The sequence below is a fragment of the Excalfactoria chinensis genome, chromosome 5 (genome assembly GCF_039878825.1).
Source record: "Excalfactoria chinensis isolate bCotChi1 chromosome 5, bCotChi1.hap2, whole genome shotgun sequence".
Lineage (NCBI taxonomy): Eukaryota > Metazoa > Chordata > Aves > Galliformes > Phasianidae > Excalfactoria > Excalfactoria chinensis.
Genome location: NC_092829.1, coordinates 21,063,482 through 21,079,935, shown reverse-complemented (window position 1 = coordinate 21,079,935; position 16,454 = coordinate 21,063,482). Strand labels below are relative to the sequence as shown.

Genomic DNA, 16,454 nt, shown 5'->3' with positions numbered 1-16,454 from the left:
CGGACAGGTGTAAGACCTCAGCGGTGGTGGCCCGACAGCGCAGGGCCGGGCCGTCACCGAGTGAAGGCTCAGCGGGCCCACGGGTCACCGTCTCAGCGGTGTCAGGGCCGCAGGCACCGGCTTCAGAGGCTCTCCGTCCCTCTAAGCCGCAGAGCTGAGATAAGGCCGATAAGGAAGAAACAGGAGGGGTCTTTCAGTTCCTCAGCCCCGTGGCTGTTAGGGATTACGGGCTCTGGGATTACGGGCTCGGTGTGCGCCGCTGAGCGAGCTGCCGTCAGCTCGGTAAGCGGAACGGCCGCCTTACTGAGCCGCAGCAAGGCAGCGATGGAAGCTCAGCCCGAGCTGGCGGTAGCGGTACCGCCGGGAGGCCCCAGGGGCGGTGGCGCTGCGGTTCGGAGGCGGCGCTCCTCTCGGCCGCTCACCATAGAGCTGCGGGCGGCGCCCTCCCCAGCGCCGGCATTTCCGGGTGGTACCGCGTCACGTCCGGACGGCGGAGATGCCGGTAAGTCGGCCGGGGGCCGAGCGCTCCATCGGGACTCGCTGTCCACCGCGGGGCCGGGGCGGCCCCTGGGCTGGCGGGAGGGGAGGGTTAAGGCACACGCCCCACTTGGATGCGGCTGCAGGGGGATGGCGCCGCGCAGGCCCCGGCCCGCGCCCGCCGCTCTCCCGGGCCCACTATACCGGGGCGGGCTGAGAGGTGCCGGAGAGCAGCGGTAAGGCTGAGGGCGGGGCGCTCTGCTCTGCTCTTACCGCCATCGCTGCCGTCCCGACCCTGTGCGGCAGGTACCACGAGCACCGCAAGAACGCTTTTGATTCTCCGTTGTGTGGTTTTGTAATTGTGATAAATGGGAGGAGCGGCAGGAACTTGGGTTTGTTCGCCCCTCGTTAGTATCAAAGTCCTTTTTAGGTAGTTAAGAATGATACGTTCCTGTTTTACCTCGTAGTACAAAGAAGGAACGTTGTATGACTGTCTGTGAAATGGCATCTGAAGAGAACTTACCTCACCAATCCATATACCTGTCTGTGTCCAATAACAAATTAGTCAACATCAGCAGTTAGACATGTTACAGGAAAAGCAGAAGTTTCCTAGCGATGGGGTACATGTGTTTCCTGTCATCAAGCACTTGGATAATCCATCCCCACAAGGGGTTCAGCCTCTGTCTCTTGCTTGCTGGTGTATGTGGTTTTCAATCAGTTCCATACACTTCCAGGTAAACAATTAAGATTCTCAATGAAAATTACGTGTTACAAGGAAAGCTCTTGGTGCGGGTCCAGAGGAGACTCACTAAGATGATCAAAGGGCTGGAGCACAACAAAGAACAGTTGAGGGAACCAGAGTTGTTCAGCTTGGAGAAGAGAAGGCTCCTGGAAGACCTCATTGTAGCCTTCCAGTACTTGAAGGGAGTGTTTAAACAGGAGGGGAAACGGCTGTTTATGAGGGTTGATAGTGATAGGACAGGGAGGAATGGTTTTAAACTGAGATGAGAGGCTTAGGTTAGATATTAGGAAGAAGTTTTTCACACAGAGAGCGGTGATGCACTGGAACAGGTTGCTGAAGGAAGTTGTGGGTGCCCCATCCCTGGAGGCATTCAAAGACCTGGTCTAGTGGTTGGCCACCCTGCTCATAGCAGGGGGTTTGAAACTAGATGATTGTTGTCCTTTTCAACCCAGGCCATTCTGTGAAAGCATGGAAAATAGCCACTGAAAATCAGTTTCTGATGTTAAGATGTTATTTTGCTGATTCAAAAACAACTGAAATGCAGGAACCTCTATGAGCTTTCTCATATACTTCAAAGTACATTCTGCAGTTTCATGCACTATCTGCTGACCTTTTCTTGCTCATTGTTTTTGTTCATTTATTTCCTTCTCTTTATGTTCCCTTTTTTTTTTTTATTGTTTTAGGTTAAATTGAATATTTGTGCAACACAACTTGGTACAGGAGGGCCATCACTTTGTTTTATACTTCAGAAAATATGAGAACAAGCAGAGTGTTGTTCTCTCTGAATTAAAAGTATATATCTGTGCCTTGCTGAGGACAGCTGCAGGAATCAAACACTTGAATCAATGTTATCGGATGAGTTAGAATCCAAACCAGAGGTGAGCAATTATAAAGTGAGTTTGGTTCCCAGGGAAGTTTGCAGGCAACACTTAGGAGAAGTTCAGAGATTACTGAGTTTGCTGCTTAGATATATATATATTTTCCTTTAGTCATATTGTCATGCTTTTGTGTACGATAAAAGATTGAAGAATACTGCAGACTTTTTCCCTTCCTCTCAGGTTTAAGCCAATACTCATGTCTGTTCTCAGGGTACATATTTTCTTTCAGTATTATAATGTTCTTTCTGTTAAAAGAATAAATTTTTTACTGAGTACTTCCTTTCCTCAAACCAAATTGACTTTACTTGGTTTTAAGGAGTGTGGATTTTTTTTCTTAAGAGACGGTTGTGTTTTAAAAGTGCTGATGTTTCCAATAAGGAGTCGGCAGGAGCAATAGATGATTGCACCCAAGTGTTCCCAGTTGCTCAGTGTGAGGCTATTTGACTGTCCCAGGCAATAAGCTGTGTATGTGCTGTGCACACACAGCTGACCACAGATTAATACATGCACAGCTAAGATATCTTTAAGAGATAAAGAGAAACAGCGTGAATGATACAAAAAGCCACATTATTTCTTCCAGGGTAATCAGGCTTAAAGTTTGTAAGTAGAACTTATCTATACCTATAGTCATTTTGCTCACACACTCACACTCATAGATATCTTTAGTCTCTACTAGACCTAAATTCCTTCTGGTACCTGTACCATACCCACAGATTTTTAGCCAGTTTCCATCTAGGAGCTTAGGTCTTTCCAGATTCTGTTTTCTTCCCTTTCACACATTTGCTGACAAGCAGAACACTTACAGAAGTATTCAAGAATAGTGTTTATTTAGTAGATAGAAGGGAATTTGAGGGGTTAATCTGTGACGAGGGACTCTGATCTCTCTCTCTCTCTCTCTCTTCTCCATGGTTCTTCACCTGGTTTCATTCCCCCATTGATCTTCCCCAAAACATTGCTCTGTAAGTTTTACACATCTCTCTGTTCCTGTTGCATCCCATGCTTTTGATCTTTTCCATTATGCCCATTTAGGTAAGAGTAACAAAGACACTGTATCGGGTTCTGTAATTTGCTTGATGCAAGTCTGCAGTTTGTTACCTTTAGCACAGTACTATCAATGCATTACATTTACTCTCTCCTCTTGCCCCTTGCCCTTGTCTTGCAGGCTCATCTTTCAGGCTGAAGGCTGTCTTTGCACTCACTCACTTAAAAGCACAGAGGGCTATACGACTTTCTTTCTTTTCTTAGTCTTATCTATGGTCATGAAATAGGCAAGTTAGAACTGTTAATGAAGTACACATTGGGCGAGTTTACAAGTGTAAGCAGACTTGTTTTTGTTGAGCCTTCTTTCATTTTTTTTCAGTCCACTTGTTCTGTAGCAGATAATTTAAACTGGTATTTTAAAGGAAATTATGATTATATTCTGGAAGCTCATCATAGCCCTGGTAATGTGGTAAGGTATTTATTGCTTAACAGAGCCCTTCCAATCAGGAAGAGTAGCTTCAGAAGAACCCTGAGTAGTTTCAGATTGGGCTGCAAGGAGTTCTTTTTCCCTTGTCTTTTGATTTTAAATAAACTGCTTATGAATTTCCTCTAAGTTCTGGGATGGTAAGGTAGAGGAGATTTTTGTGACAGTCCTTTGAGGGTGAGGATTCCCATAGTTTATATCTAATAAATTAGGGCCACAGTACTTGGAATGCTTGTTCCCTTACTCAAATGAATTGTAAGTGGGCCTCATTTTCTTAAAGTGTTTGTTAATTAGGCATGTTAGCATAATAGTCCTATTTTTTCCACAGCAGGGTTGTACTTCCTTCCCAGCAAACCAGAACATAGTAAGCCATTCTCCAGTAATAGCTGACCATGACTTGCATGAATGCTGCAGTGGTTGTAGAACACATTTTTTTCATAGATACCGTCTTTTAAACAGTGTTCTTCAATCTTGATCAAGGCTGTTTTATATTACAATTTGGAACTTGTTTGTACTGTGTATTCCCCAATCCTATACACACCATTTTTCTGGTTCTAATTGTGAAAGTTGAGTATTAAGCTAGTCCTTTAAAGAAAAGCAGGTAGATACCCTGTTCTCACCTTTCACAAATATTAGTTCCAGTACTTCTGGAAGTCCATCATGATTTTGTATTTGCTAATGAGCCATGACACCCTAATTCTCATAGCCACAGATATTCTTTCATATGCTCTTACCATGTGAGAAAGGTATTAAGAATTAATTATGTACAAATAACATCTATATTAATATTCATCAAGACACTACAAATGGATTGCATAAGCTTCATTGGTGCTGTTTTTTATCTCTCTAAAAAGTAAACATTTAATACTTGAACAGGGATAGATCCTGCCTTGACAAGCTGTCACAGAGCTGCTTGGAGAGTTTATAAGGCTGTAAGGCATCTACCTTTTTGTCTGTATTCCCTGCCCCCAAAGCTTTATTGCTTGCATTCCTCAGGGAGCTGATAAGATCTGCATTTTGCATGTTCTAAGCCTTCAGAGCGCATGGTTAAAATTGCAAATATTTTCAGTCACCTCTACCACACTACCCCACTGCAGAGTGCTTTCTGCTGTCAGGGAGCATTACCACAGTTAACAAGGCAAACTACAGCTCTGGTCTGTAAGTTGACGTGGCTGTTGAATCTTTCCTCCTCAGCACCTCACAAGGAGAGATTCTTGTGAATTAATTCCCTGGACATTGTATGGTACGAAAGTATCTTAATTCCTGGCTGATCAGCCTCCTTCTGTGTATCCCCCTTGTACCGGAGGAGGAAGGGTGGCAAGGAAATGTTATTTTGACCTTTTGATTTTGTAGCAGTTCTCTGGTTATATTTAGAACAGATACAGTATCGATTAAAACATAGTCGGTGCTGCTCTAGGAGTCTAGTCTAGCCCTGCAGTATGAAGACAGATTGGAACATTTGCACTAGAACAACCTTCCTCTCCTTCCCTTTCCCTCTCCCTCCCCCCACCACTCACTGCCCCAAACAAAGCAGCTGTGTCTGCCATTTCTTGGCATTTGAATCAGCTGATAAAAGGGGGCTGTTTATGGGACACAAACTTCAAGCTGATCCATACCATGTAGCTGTTTGTTTCTTTAACACATATGCTTTTTTCAGCAACATCTAGGAGAGGTTCCCAGTTCCTTAAATATTTTTTTCTTCTCTTGGATCAAGGACATTACCCAAGTCTTCTTGGTAACACAAGCAATTTGTAGTGCTTGGACTGATGAGTTGGGCTTCTAGTGCTCGTAGATTCTCTCCATACAGTTCATATGTGGCCCACAACCTTGAATCTCTTAAGTTTAGGATGTCTTCTTGCAGTAAATATCAAAATTTATATTAATACATTCCAAGTGACGTTTTCTTGTGCTTTCTTTTCTTAGCTATAGAGCAAAACCATTTTACACCTCTTTTCTTTTTCCTTTTATGACTTAGCAGTATTCTGTGAACTCGTATCATAAAGTGCTCTGTGGCTTTACTTGAAAACCAGCTCTTTGGGCATGTTTACAGTGTGATCAGTCTCCCTCTTTTCATCAGCATTTTATATCCACCACTTCAGGAGAACCCATCTGTATCCAGTTTGTGATGTTAGGTATTACAGAGTTAAAAGATGTGATGAACTCTAGCACCCAGCATTCCTCCCCTCCTGGAACTTCAGATAAGAGACCACTGGACTATTTCTGGGTCCAGCCAGAAGTGAGGCTAAACCTGAATTGCAAAAATTGCATGCATGCACAGTACCAACATGTATGACTATGAACACTAACGTGGGTAGAAGGACAGTACCTTTACAGGCACCCACAAACAGCTTTCACACAGAACAGGAAAACCACTGATCTGCTATTCACCAGGAAATTAGGCTTGAAATTTGCTGACGTCTCATACATATCCTAACTTGATGGACACATACTCACACATTCATATATCTGTCCAGTCTGTCAGACCTTGAATCCTTCCAGCATCTGCATCCAACTTTTGGTAGGTTTCTTTTTCCCCCCCAATCTGGCCTCTGGCCAGGAATTTGTGTTTCTAAATTGTGATTTTCTCCAATTCACAGACTAGTTTGACTTGAATTTTACTTGATGAGCACACTTGGAAACTGTTTAGGAGCAAATAGCATTTGAGAAGGCAGGATGGGCCACTGCCTTGACCTACAGCCTGCTAATTGGTCATCACCTTTTTATCCCCATCCATTCCTGTTCCCATGGTTATTCATCCCCTATTTACCTTAATCTTCACCATGAGCTTTCCCTATTCCCACAGGGCTGTTTAGGGCATTGTGGTAATAAATGTTATGTGATTCTGTGATAAATTTTATTCAGTAATACAGTTCCTGTTGTGTCCCATGAGAAGCTTATTCTTTCCTGTAAGGCCTGTTCTGGAAACCCTTGATGATATTTTCCTTCCTCTTACAAAGTTTCTGGTTCAGTTTCTCCACGGTCACACTCAAGTTGTTCACATCAACCCCATCCATCATTGTCCCAGGAGTTCTGATCTTTGTTACTCTTCCAACTGTAGTTTCTTATTCTGTGTGTTTGTTATTTATTACCTTTTCTGCTCCTTGTTTATCATTTGTGTTGGATAGCCAATTACCAGATATCCTTAGTTTCCTGTTTGCTTTCAGCTGTAAAACCAAATTAAAAGACACTTAAGAAAGCAGCATGTCGTGTTTGTAATGACTTTTTTCCCCCTGACATTCCAAGTTGCTGTAGTCACAACACTGTTTAATGATTTCTAATGGGAAGGAATATTTCTGAAAGTAGCTAGCTGTTAAAAGGCAAACATCACATTAAAATTGTATTTTCCCTTAATCATTTGATAGAGTTGGGAAAGGTGTGTTTGATACATTTTAAGTTTTTGTGTTTTTTATCTTCCATCTTTTACTTTTTCCTTCCACTGTGTATTTATTGGTCTTAAACTGGAACGTAAAATCCTTTGGGGCAGCAATCTCTTATTCTCCATATCATTTTTGAAAGCATAGACATCATTCTTTCCTCTGGCTTAGGAGCAAGAATAGTTCTGTTTTAATTAAAAGGCCAACTTGTCAAGTGTTTGAATATGATATTAAAAAAATGAAGTAACTATTTCAGAGATTGATCATGGAGAACATTTACTTAGGTGACAGTGCAGTAAAGTATTATGTTCTAAAAGATACATTAAAGAAAATATGACATAGCCTGATTAATCTTCAGTATATTCTGCAGTGATCCAGAACTTGTCTTTTATTGTTTGCTAAAGAAATGAGACTTTTGTAGATATTTCACAAATTACAAATACAAATGATACATTCTTCGTCATTAATGTAAGCTGAAAAGCTTACAGTTACTTTGATGGTAATAAATTATCTTTTTTGTCTCTTACAAAAGAAAGGGGGGATTCCTGCAATTAAGTCGGATTAATGTTTTATGCTACTCTCCATCTAGTCTTCTATTTCTTTTTTTCCAGCTGCTGGTTCAGTTTGTTCAGAATACTTCTATTCCACTAACTCAAGGGCTGGTGGAATCAGAGCCAAAAGACATCACCTGTCTTTCTCTCCTTCCTGTTACTGAGACTTCAGAATGCAACAGACTCATGTTACCAGGTAAAATCAATGCAGTGGATCTTCGTGAACATGCTGTTTACAAAGATGTCTTAACTGCTTCACTGTGGAGCATCATCGCTGCCTCCTGCAGATAATGCATTACAGTAATGAACAAGTTCAGAAGAATGACTGAAACTTTTTTCATTTAACAGTGAAGTCTGACTAGTTAAAAATATCCTTTCTTCCCAGTCTCTCTCAAGTTTTTTGTTAGTTTGTTTTTGGTTTTTCCCTTGAAAAATAACTTCATAGGTGTCTTTTTCATCGTAGTATTATTATACCTTTTGTTTTCTGTTTTCTTTGCTTCACCAGATGATGAAAGAGATCTCACTTCTCCAAGTCACACTAATTCTTCCAAAGATGTTTCTTCATCTGCTGTGTTGAGGAGCCTCCAGGTAAATGTGGGCCCTGATGGAGAGGACACACGGGCACAGAGTGTACAGAAACCATCTGAACTTCTGTCGTCTCCAGAGACTTCCAGTTTATTGCAAGACCTGCAGCCCAGTGATAGCACTTCGTTTATTCTTCTCAACCTAACAAGAGCAGGTAGTTCTTCTTCTGTTTGCCATCTGGCTGGATATGTCTCGGACAAAAGAGTGCAGGAGATATATAGTACATTACTTTCCCTGCTTCTTAGGAAAGGGAAAGGTCACAAAATTTGCTGGGCACTGTTGATGTTCCAGCAGCATTTAATAATCAGCAGCTTCCTACAGTGCAGAGGTCAGTGAAGACATTTTCAGTGCAGCAATTACAGCAGTGCAATGAATGCTAGCTTCTGGGAAGCAAAATAAATTTCCCTCTTCCATTTATTACATTATCCTTCTGTTTGATGTAGTTGTCTTCTTTTCTAGGGCTGGGCTCTCCAGCAGAGCACTTGGTGTTTGTTCAAGATGAAGCAGAAGATTCTGGGAATGACTTTCTCTCTCATGATAGCACAGACAGCAGTACTCCATGGTTCCTGCGAGTGCAAGAATTGGCCCATGACAGTTTAATTGCTGCAACTCGAGCACAGCTCGCTAAGAATGCCAAAGCAAGCAATAATGGTAGGATGCCTCCTGTTTCTTTCTCAGAGGTTGAATGTTCCGTACAAGACTCCTAGTTTCATATTGTTTATTCCTCCCTCTTTCACTCTTTCTTGCTTTTAAGCTATTCTGTGCGTCCTCAAATCATCAGTAACAGAGAGTTACAGAGAACAATCGTGATTTTTCTGTAATATAAATAGACTCTCAGTTTTTCTCAGAGAATGAACTTCAGTGAAGCCAGCAGTGCCCTTGCAGTCCCTGTGTTCTCTGGTACATGCAAAAAGGATCTTTCTGACTAGAGCTGTTTTTCTTTTAACTTTCATTTCCGCTTTCATGTGTATTTTTAATGCATACCATAACTTATACTTTCTTCTTCCCATCTGCACTATGTTTTGTGATGGTCTCTCTGAGGAGTATGTGATTGGACTTAGACATATTTTTGTGACAGTTATTTCAATTTATAATTGCAAAGAAATGCAGTATTCCTTTTTAGCTAGGGTGTTTATAGAAATAGTTATCCTGACTGCTACTTAAAATTGGATGGTTTTTATTGGTATAGAGACCATTCTAACAGTTTTAAGTGCATTGGCTTTCTGTCCCTCTTGTGATAAGCCTTATCTGGTAGCAGCATGTATGGTACAAATAGTTTGCTGGCAGTAGTCTACGGTCCTGGAAAGGACTGTGAATCTGTGTCAGATCCCGTCTTATGGGCTGCATAGCAACATGTAGGACATAGTAAACAATTAGTAGCCAGCTACATATCTACTTCATGGTCTTGTATGATGTTTTATACTGATTTTATCTGTTAGATTTTAGCAATCTGTTTAAGATTTTGATGGGCTTTTTCTTCCAGGTGAAAATGTTCATCTTTGCTCAGGAGATGGGCAACCAAAAGACTCTAGCCCCATTCCTCACTTATCTCGTGTGGAAAGGAAGCTAAAATGCACTGTTGAAGGTTGCGATCGGACATTTGTGTGGCCGGCACACTTCAAATATCATCTGAAAACACATCGGTGAGCAGAATAAAGCCATATGTTGTCATGACTTTGAAAAAAGATGCTCTGTAGTTGGGAAAGCATTGCCTTTTCCAAGCTGTGGAAACCTGGTATTACTCTTAAAAATAGTAGGCCTGCTGCTTGCTTCAGCTGGTCAGTTATGTTGAAACATTTAGGTCAGACAGGTTATTTTTGAAGTTTCTTATTCATGTTGGATTTAGAATATTTCTATTTAAGCATGTCTTCAATAAAGATATTTGTTCTTTTTATTTCAACAACAAAAGAAAAAGTTGAGTGTTGATGAAAAATACCCTGAAGATGGTTATGAAACAGCGATTTTGTTGCTTTGCAGGAATGATCGCTCCTTCACCTGCCCAGCAGAAGGCTGTGGGAAAAGCTTTTATGTCTTGCAGAGACTGAAGGTGCACATGAGAACTCACAATGGTGAAAAACCCTTTGTTTGTACAGAGTTGGGCTGCGGGAAACAATTCACAACAGCTGGAAATCTGAAGAACCACCTACGAATTCACACTGGTGTGTTTTAGACTTCACCTATTTGTGGTCTGAAGAAGTGGGGTCTTTGGTGAGGAATAAAGCACTGCCTCTTCCATCATCAAACTATTGAAAATATTATGCTTGTGTATCTCTGGCCTTCATTAGTGTCCCTTCTCTTTTCAAATGAATAGTAAGCGAGCACCTCTGCTGTAATCATTTTCATAAAGAAGCTATTTTAATTTCCTGAGAAGCGCAATAGCTTAGATGTTTATTCAGTGTGAGTCCTGGTAGACAGCTGTAGCTGTACTGACGTTTGGCTGCTTATAGAATGACTGTGTGCGAGAGGTTTAGGGAAGTGAGGAGTAGGTAGAATGAGTATCAAAAATCAGCAAAGTCTCATAGAAAAAGGCATTAATTGAAGAAAGCATTTTAGCATGCAAACTGCTCTATTTGTAGTATTGCTAATTTGGGATGTTGCCATATATTGGATCTTATGTACTCTTAACTCAAGCACAGATTTTTATATTAAATAAAAGAAGCTTTTTTTTCATGGTACTCTATTTTATACACAATTTGTTTATGCTGTCTCATGTGCTGAGTTCTGCCTTGTCAATATTTTTAGAAGTTTTGCCAGTTAAAGTCTTGGCAATGTATAGGGTGCTTTATATGCTTTTATCTTGGAAAGGCGTTTGAAGAGCTGCAGAAGTTCCTTCTGAAATAATCAGCAGTTTTAATCTCAGCTAGCAAAGTTGTTAGTGAATATTCTGGGAGCTTTGCTTGTTTGTTTTTAAAGCCTCAGCGTTAATGCATCACTGAAACAAATGGCCCAATCCAAGCCTCCCAGAATGTTCTTGGAGATCCCCTGTTGGCCTGAGAAGGTAGCATTGCATTACAGCTGGTTAACATTTCAAAATAAACTTCAAAACTGGGAGAGCACAAAGGCCTCTCTTGTAAAATGAAATTCCAAATTGTGTGGGCTGCTGGCAGCTGTATGTGCTCTCTGTGTTAAACACTACCATATGCTAGGTACTTTGTACAGTGCACGTGGGGAAAAGTTGCTATTTTAAAGGCATTTGCAATGTAACTAGAACACATGGTTTGGGGGCAGATGTTGGGATGCAGTTAAAAGTGATATATGCCAAAAATAAAATTCTGAATGTGCAGTAACAGTAACCATAGTTTGTACAGGTGGGTTTTTTGTGTATGTGTTTAAAGCTCCTGGCCAAAGCATAAACAAAGTAAATAGGCCCAGGTTAGTCGTGCTCAATCTTCCACAATAGTGTTCTGCAGCCAACAGAGTAGTAACTTCTGGAGGAGTAAAAGCTATCTTTATAAACTGCAATTTGATAACATGTGATTTAGAGTTTGATCAGATCTAACTTATAAGCTGCAGATGTACACATAGATTTAAGGTTTCTTATAGGTGGAATTTTGTGCTGTTGTTTTTGTCAGTGGTAGTTTTTATTCCTTTCTTCCCAAGATTTAAATGGTTATAATGAGATAGACTTGCCCAGTAGTATTTCGGAGTCTGCTACTTGTTTCACTTCTGTAACACCAAATGATCTGTTAAACACTACAGCAGATATGAAGCTGAGAAATGAACTGTAGGGAGAGGACTTTTGAAGGCAAAATCACAGTAGAAACAACTTAAAAAATAAGTTTGCTCTGGAAGAGCTATATACATGATAGACAAAATAACAGAAGTAGTTTGCTTAATCTATGAAGCTGTTACTCTGACACAGTAGTGTAGAAAAAGGCTTGAAATTGTACTGTTAAGCTTGGCATATTGAGATCTCTAGTGGGATGTTGAAGGTAACAGTTAGCTTTGGTTTTATTTAAGGCATTAAAAAGGAGTTTAGAACAGATTAATTACATTACAGTACACTAATATAGTCATCTCCCAATTTATCATCGTGTAGATAAATGCAACAATAGCTCTGGAGACATATACAAATAGCAACTTCCTATCTATAAGAACACATTGTGCCTTCAATTACTGTTCTTTTGAGGATAAGTATAAATGACTGATACATTTCTGTCAGGCTTTTGCCAAGGTCAGCCTGATCTGAAGCATAGAATCTGATATGAAGGGAAATACAGCTAATGGGACTTTTGGCACTGAGAGGCAGAAAGGCAATAGGATCCTAGGAGTTACTGAAACATAAAGATAGTTGTTAAGACCTGCATATAAATGCTATATCATATTCCTGGCACCGTTGTATTACTCTTTTGGTATTTATGCACTTGGAAGATCTCTTTAGAAACAGAGCATCCTTTCTTGTCTGTCAGTTAATGATGATCTAAGAATATTTAAGATGAGAGTTTGAATGCTTCCTCTTGAAAGCTGATAATAAGAATGCTTTAGAAGACTTAGGAAGCATATGTGTTATTTCTGTTGACCTTTGCTAGATGTATGACCATAAAGGAGAATGAGGTAGAGATCTTTAGGCAGTTCTCGGTGACTTGGACAATCAAATCAAGTTGTGATCCCAAACTATAAGAACTTTCTTTTCCCTTTCAGGGGAAAAACCCTTTCTTTGTGAAGCACAGGGCTGTGGTCGCTCCTTTGCTGAGTACTCCAGCCTTCGAAAACATTTGGTTGTTCACTCAGGTAAGAGGCTTCATCTGCTATGCTGTGATTTAACTGAGAACTTTATTGATGGATTTTGATTTGACGTCCTTAAGAAAAATGCTCTGTTTTCTACAGAATTTCTGGTTGTGCTTTTTGACAGCTTCCTTTGTGGCACCTGTGCCCTGCAGTTTATTTATCTTTTTTCCAAATGTTATGTTTTTAAATTCAAACTACGGTTTTAAAATTTATTTTTTAAAGTGTTTCCAAGATGTCATGAAGTTGAATATCTCTTTTATAGCTGCCATTTTCTTACTTTAAAAAGAGAATCTAACACAACTTTATATCCATCAAAACCATTCAGTGTCTTATGAGTGCATTTCTGCCATGGGTAGGGGTTTTTTTTCTTGTTGGCTTTTGTTTTGTAATACCACATACTTATGATCTAATGCTACAAAGCATTAGATGAGCATTTTGTATGTATTTCAAAGCTTCTGCTTTCTGTTTTGATCGATCTATCTTAAGCATCTTCAGCACAATATAAATATTTGAAGAAGGGGAGTAACTTTCGGGACTATCATAGTTATCTCTGCTTTCTATAACATCCTGGTGGACTATTGAGCTCAGTCTTATCGATATCATACTTGGTTGTAGATGGGAGGAATGACAGACTCTTTTGTCTGTCCTCTGTGGAAATTCTTTTACAGTGACACTGTCATTCATTGTCTCCTCAGTCATATTAACCAGATCCTACAATCTGTTGTATGATCAGAGGCTCACCTCTGATTCCTTGCTTTTGGTAAGTTTGTACTCTAGGTATGAGATACTGAGTAAGAGATTTCCAATAACTCTCCTCCTATAAATCAGATGTTATGTTACTCTTCAGAGCTGAGTTTTCCAACAGTTAGCAACGTTGGTGTCTAAAACTCTTATGTTCTAGAAGCTTACTGCCGTATAGGAAACAGTATTTCTCAGTATTATTTTTTCACTGATACTTAGTACAGCACAAAGGGTATCAACAGCCATTTCAAAACAGTCGCTGGCAGTTTGTTTGATGAGATCTTTATTCCCAATTTGTTAATTCATAGGGTACTTTTTTTCCCCCTTTTTCTCCCAGGAGTGAAACCCCATCAGTGCCAAATTTGTGGGAAGACGTTTTCCCAAAGTGGTAGCAGAAATGTGCATATGAGGAAACACCACTCCCGAATTGGAACAGGTGGTATCAGAGAGCAAGAACAGCCAGGTAAGAAGGGGAAAAGCGCACAAACAAAATAGTGGACAGTTAAAGAGAAGGGGAGATACTACAAGACAGTAAGGTATAAGAGACTGTTCCTCTCGGTGTTGAGAATGGATTTCTCACTCTCCCCTTTAGTAGGATAGAACACGAAGTTATTTCTGTATTGTGGTTGAGGCGGATTTATTGTTTTAAAAATTAACATGAATCTTTTTTTTACATTAAAGTTGTGCCATTTGTTATGTTTTTTTGCTGTAAGAAGCCTTGTATAAATTATTTCAAGAAAAAACCAAACCTGTGTGAGATCCTGACATACTAAGGTTCAAAACAAAGCAGATAAATGTAGGAGTTACCAACCATTGGAGATTAAGGTGCTCGTAGAGTAGTAACTGATAAAGCAGGTGACTAATGAAGAAGTCTATGCAAATCGGAGGGGCGAAGGGATTGTGTCATATGCTGTAGTATCATTACATGATTTTGTTTTACCCCTTTTTTCACAATAGAGTCGTTGATGGGCAGTAGTTTGCTGGAAGAATCTACAGTGCATAGTAAGAATCTCATCTCCGTGAACTCTCAGCCCAGCCTTGGTGTAGAGTCTCTACACCTGCCAGATACTGAGTCTATTATTGGAGTAGAGGAGGGTGAGACCAGCTGCTCTTTCTTCCGCCCTCTAATATGTAGTGACTGAAGTGGAATTGATCGTTCCTCCTAGAGACTCACCATGTTGCAGTGGGATGAGTAAACATTATTTTAACTGTGCACAGAGCAAGTTGGGTAGATGGCGAACAAATGAAGCTGGAGCTGGAGAAGACATGCTGGACCAAGTTTTTCTCTGCAGAGCTCAAAATGTGGTCTACTGCTTAAATGTCATTTAGCTCATGTTGTGGAACGCCATTTCAAAACTGTTCATGCAGTCCATTCTCCTAAAGCCTAAAGCACTTGTTATACTGGAGCACTTAGAAGTTCCAGTTAAGGACCAGGATCACGTTGTGTTAGGCACTGTACTGAATGTACAAACATTCAGTATCATGAGCAACAGGCCTTTCATCCTTTACCTTCAGAGACTATATTCTAATGCATCTCACTGTCGGGAGCTGACTTAATATCCAAAATAAATGTACTACTTGGTATCATTTAATTACAACTGCTGTGTTCTTTTCAAGTTGCTTTTTCCCTGAAAATGTGTTTGATATATTAAGCTCTATGAATTATTCTACCACGTAGATGTTTTGAATTTTTGTTAAGATAAAGTCTTTTTCTTCAGAATTAGCATTATTAAGGAAGCAGAATTTTGCTAAGATATGCTGCACTTGTCATGGCTCCTGTGTGAAGACGATGAGTTTATATTGCTCCCAGCTAATGTAAATGTAGCACTGCTGTTGGTAAAGGTACTACAATTTGGAGGTCCTTGCAGAAGCAAGAAGGTGAATTTCAGTCTGGGGGACTGCACTGAGCAGATGCATTGTGTACAATGCTCAACTGAAAAAAGAGGGAAAAAAAACAAAAAAACCTCCACAAGGCTAAGCTTAGATTTGTTGGAGATTCTTTGCATCAGTAAAGACTGCGGAAACATAGGAAACAACATATTCAGCTGTGTGTCAGCATGAACTGATCTCTGTGAAAGTGTTACATAGCAACCCAAAACCCTGGGGTTCTAAATTCTAAGTTCTTTGTTGTGATTTTCAATGCCACAAACTCAGTTTGATGTTTCTGTCTAATGTGCTAGATGTTACAGGTACTGTATTTCTTATTTGATGGTGAGGTGGAATTGTTATGGAGAAATGGATTGAGCTAAAGAAGATGAAAGAAGACACAACTTCCATTTACATGTGGAAAAGATTGATGAAGAAATTGGACAATGCAGGAACACTGGTAGCCATTATAAGATCTTTCAGTCTCAAAATGTTTTGACATCACAGCTGTCAGAAAACAGATGGTAAGGGTTTATATTTGTGAGATGCTTATTACTATCAAGTAGAGGATAACTAATGTGTGAACTATACCATTTAAGATGCCCTGGGCACTTGAGCGCAATGCATTGACAGGTAATACCTAATCTTGTTTTCCACTGAAATCCATCTTTGATATTACAGTAATAGTTGAATTAGGACAATAGCAATCCAAAGTTCTGCATTGCTTAATTACAACCTTAATAATTTTGGTTGTTTTTTGGACCAAATTAATGACCTGAATTGGTAAGAAATTAAAGCTGGATTTCAAATAATGGGTTTATGTGAGAGATTTTAATATAAAAGACTCTTGCTTTTTTCCTAATGAGAGGAAGAAGTAGAGCTGGTAATGAGTAAACAAATTGTTAACAGGCCAGAAAAGAACCTCCTTGTGAAAATTCTTCCAAGGTAGGTCAAGTCGTGCTATTTTGTGTAGAAACTCTGCTTAAAGCCATTCTACCATATATATCTACAAACTCATGTCTGGCACATTGAGAGAACTTTCCCCTT

At 40.1% G+C, this 16,454-nt stretch overlaps 1 protein-coding gene across 2 annotated transcripts; it reads left to right on the top strand.

Annotated features, from left to right (window-relative positions):
* Positions 1 to 385: 385 nt before the first annotated feature.
* ZNF410 (zinc finger protein 410) lies at positions 386 to 15,477 on the top strand. Of its 2 annotated transcripts, XM_072338232.1 has the most exons (10): positions 386 to 502; positions 1,903 to 2,097; positions 7,548 to 7,683; positions 7,993 to 8,226; positions 8,532 to 8,723; positions 9,556 to 9,715; positions 10,050 to 10,231; positions 12,714 to 12,803; positions 13,879 to 14,004; positions 14,499 to 15,477. In XM_072338232.1, the coding sequence occupies exons 2-10, from the start codon at positions 2,065 to 2,067 to the stop codon at positions 14,681 to 14,683; spliced, it is 1,338 nt and encodes a 445-aa protein (XP_072194333.1). In that variant the 5' UTR covers positions 386 to 502; positions 1,903 to 2,064; the 3' UTR covers positions 14,684 to 15,477. The 2 variants fall into 2 exon arrangements, with proteins under 2 accessions (XP_072194333.1, XP_072194334.1); XM_072338233.1 differs by lacking the exon at positions 1,903 to 2,097 and having other exon boundaries at positions 436 to 502.
* The last annotated feature ends 977 nt before the right edge of the window (positions 15,478 to 16,454 follow it).

What these genes read in the sequence shown, in the direction of transcription:
- ZNF410 (XM_072338232.1), top strand. Translation starts at nt 2,065, where the DNA reads ATGTTATCGGATGAGTTAGAATCCAAACCAGAG. An exon ending in TCTCAACCTAACAAGAGCAG is followed by an intron (nt 8,227 to 8,531) that starts GTAGTTCTTCTT and finishes CTTCTTTTCTAG; the next exon opens with GGCTGGGCTCTCCAGCAGAG. An exon ending in TATCATCTGAAAACACATCG is followed by an intron (nt 9,716 to 10,049) that starts GTGAGCAGAATA and finishes GTTGCTTTGCAG; the next exon opens with GAATGATCGCTCCTTCACCT.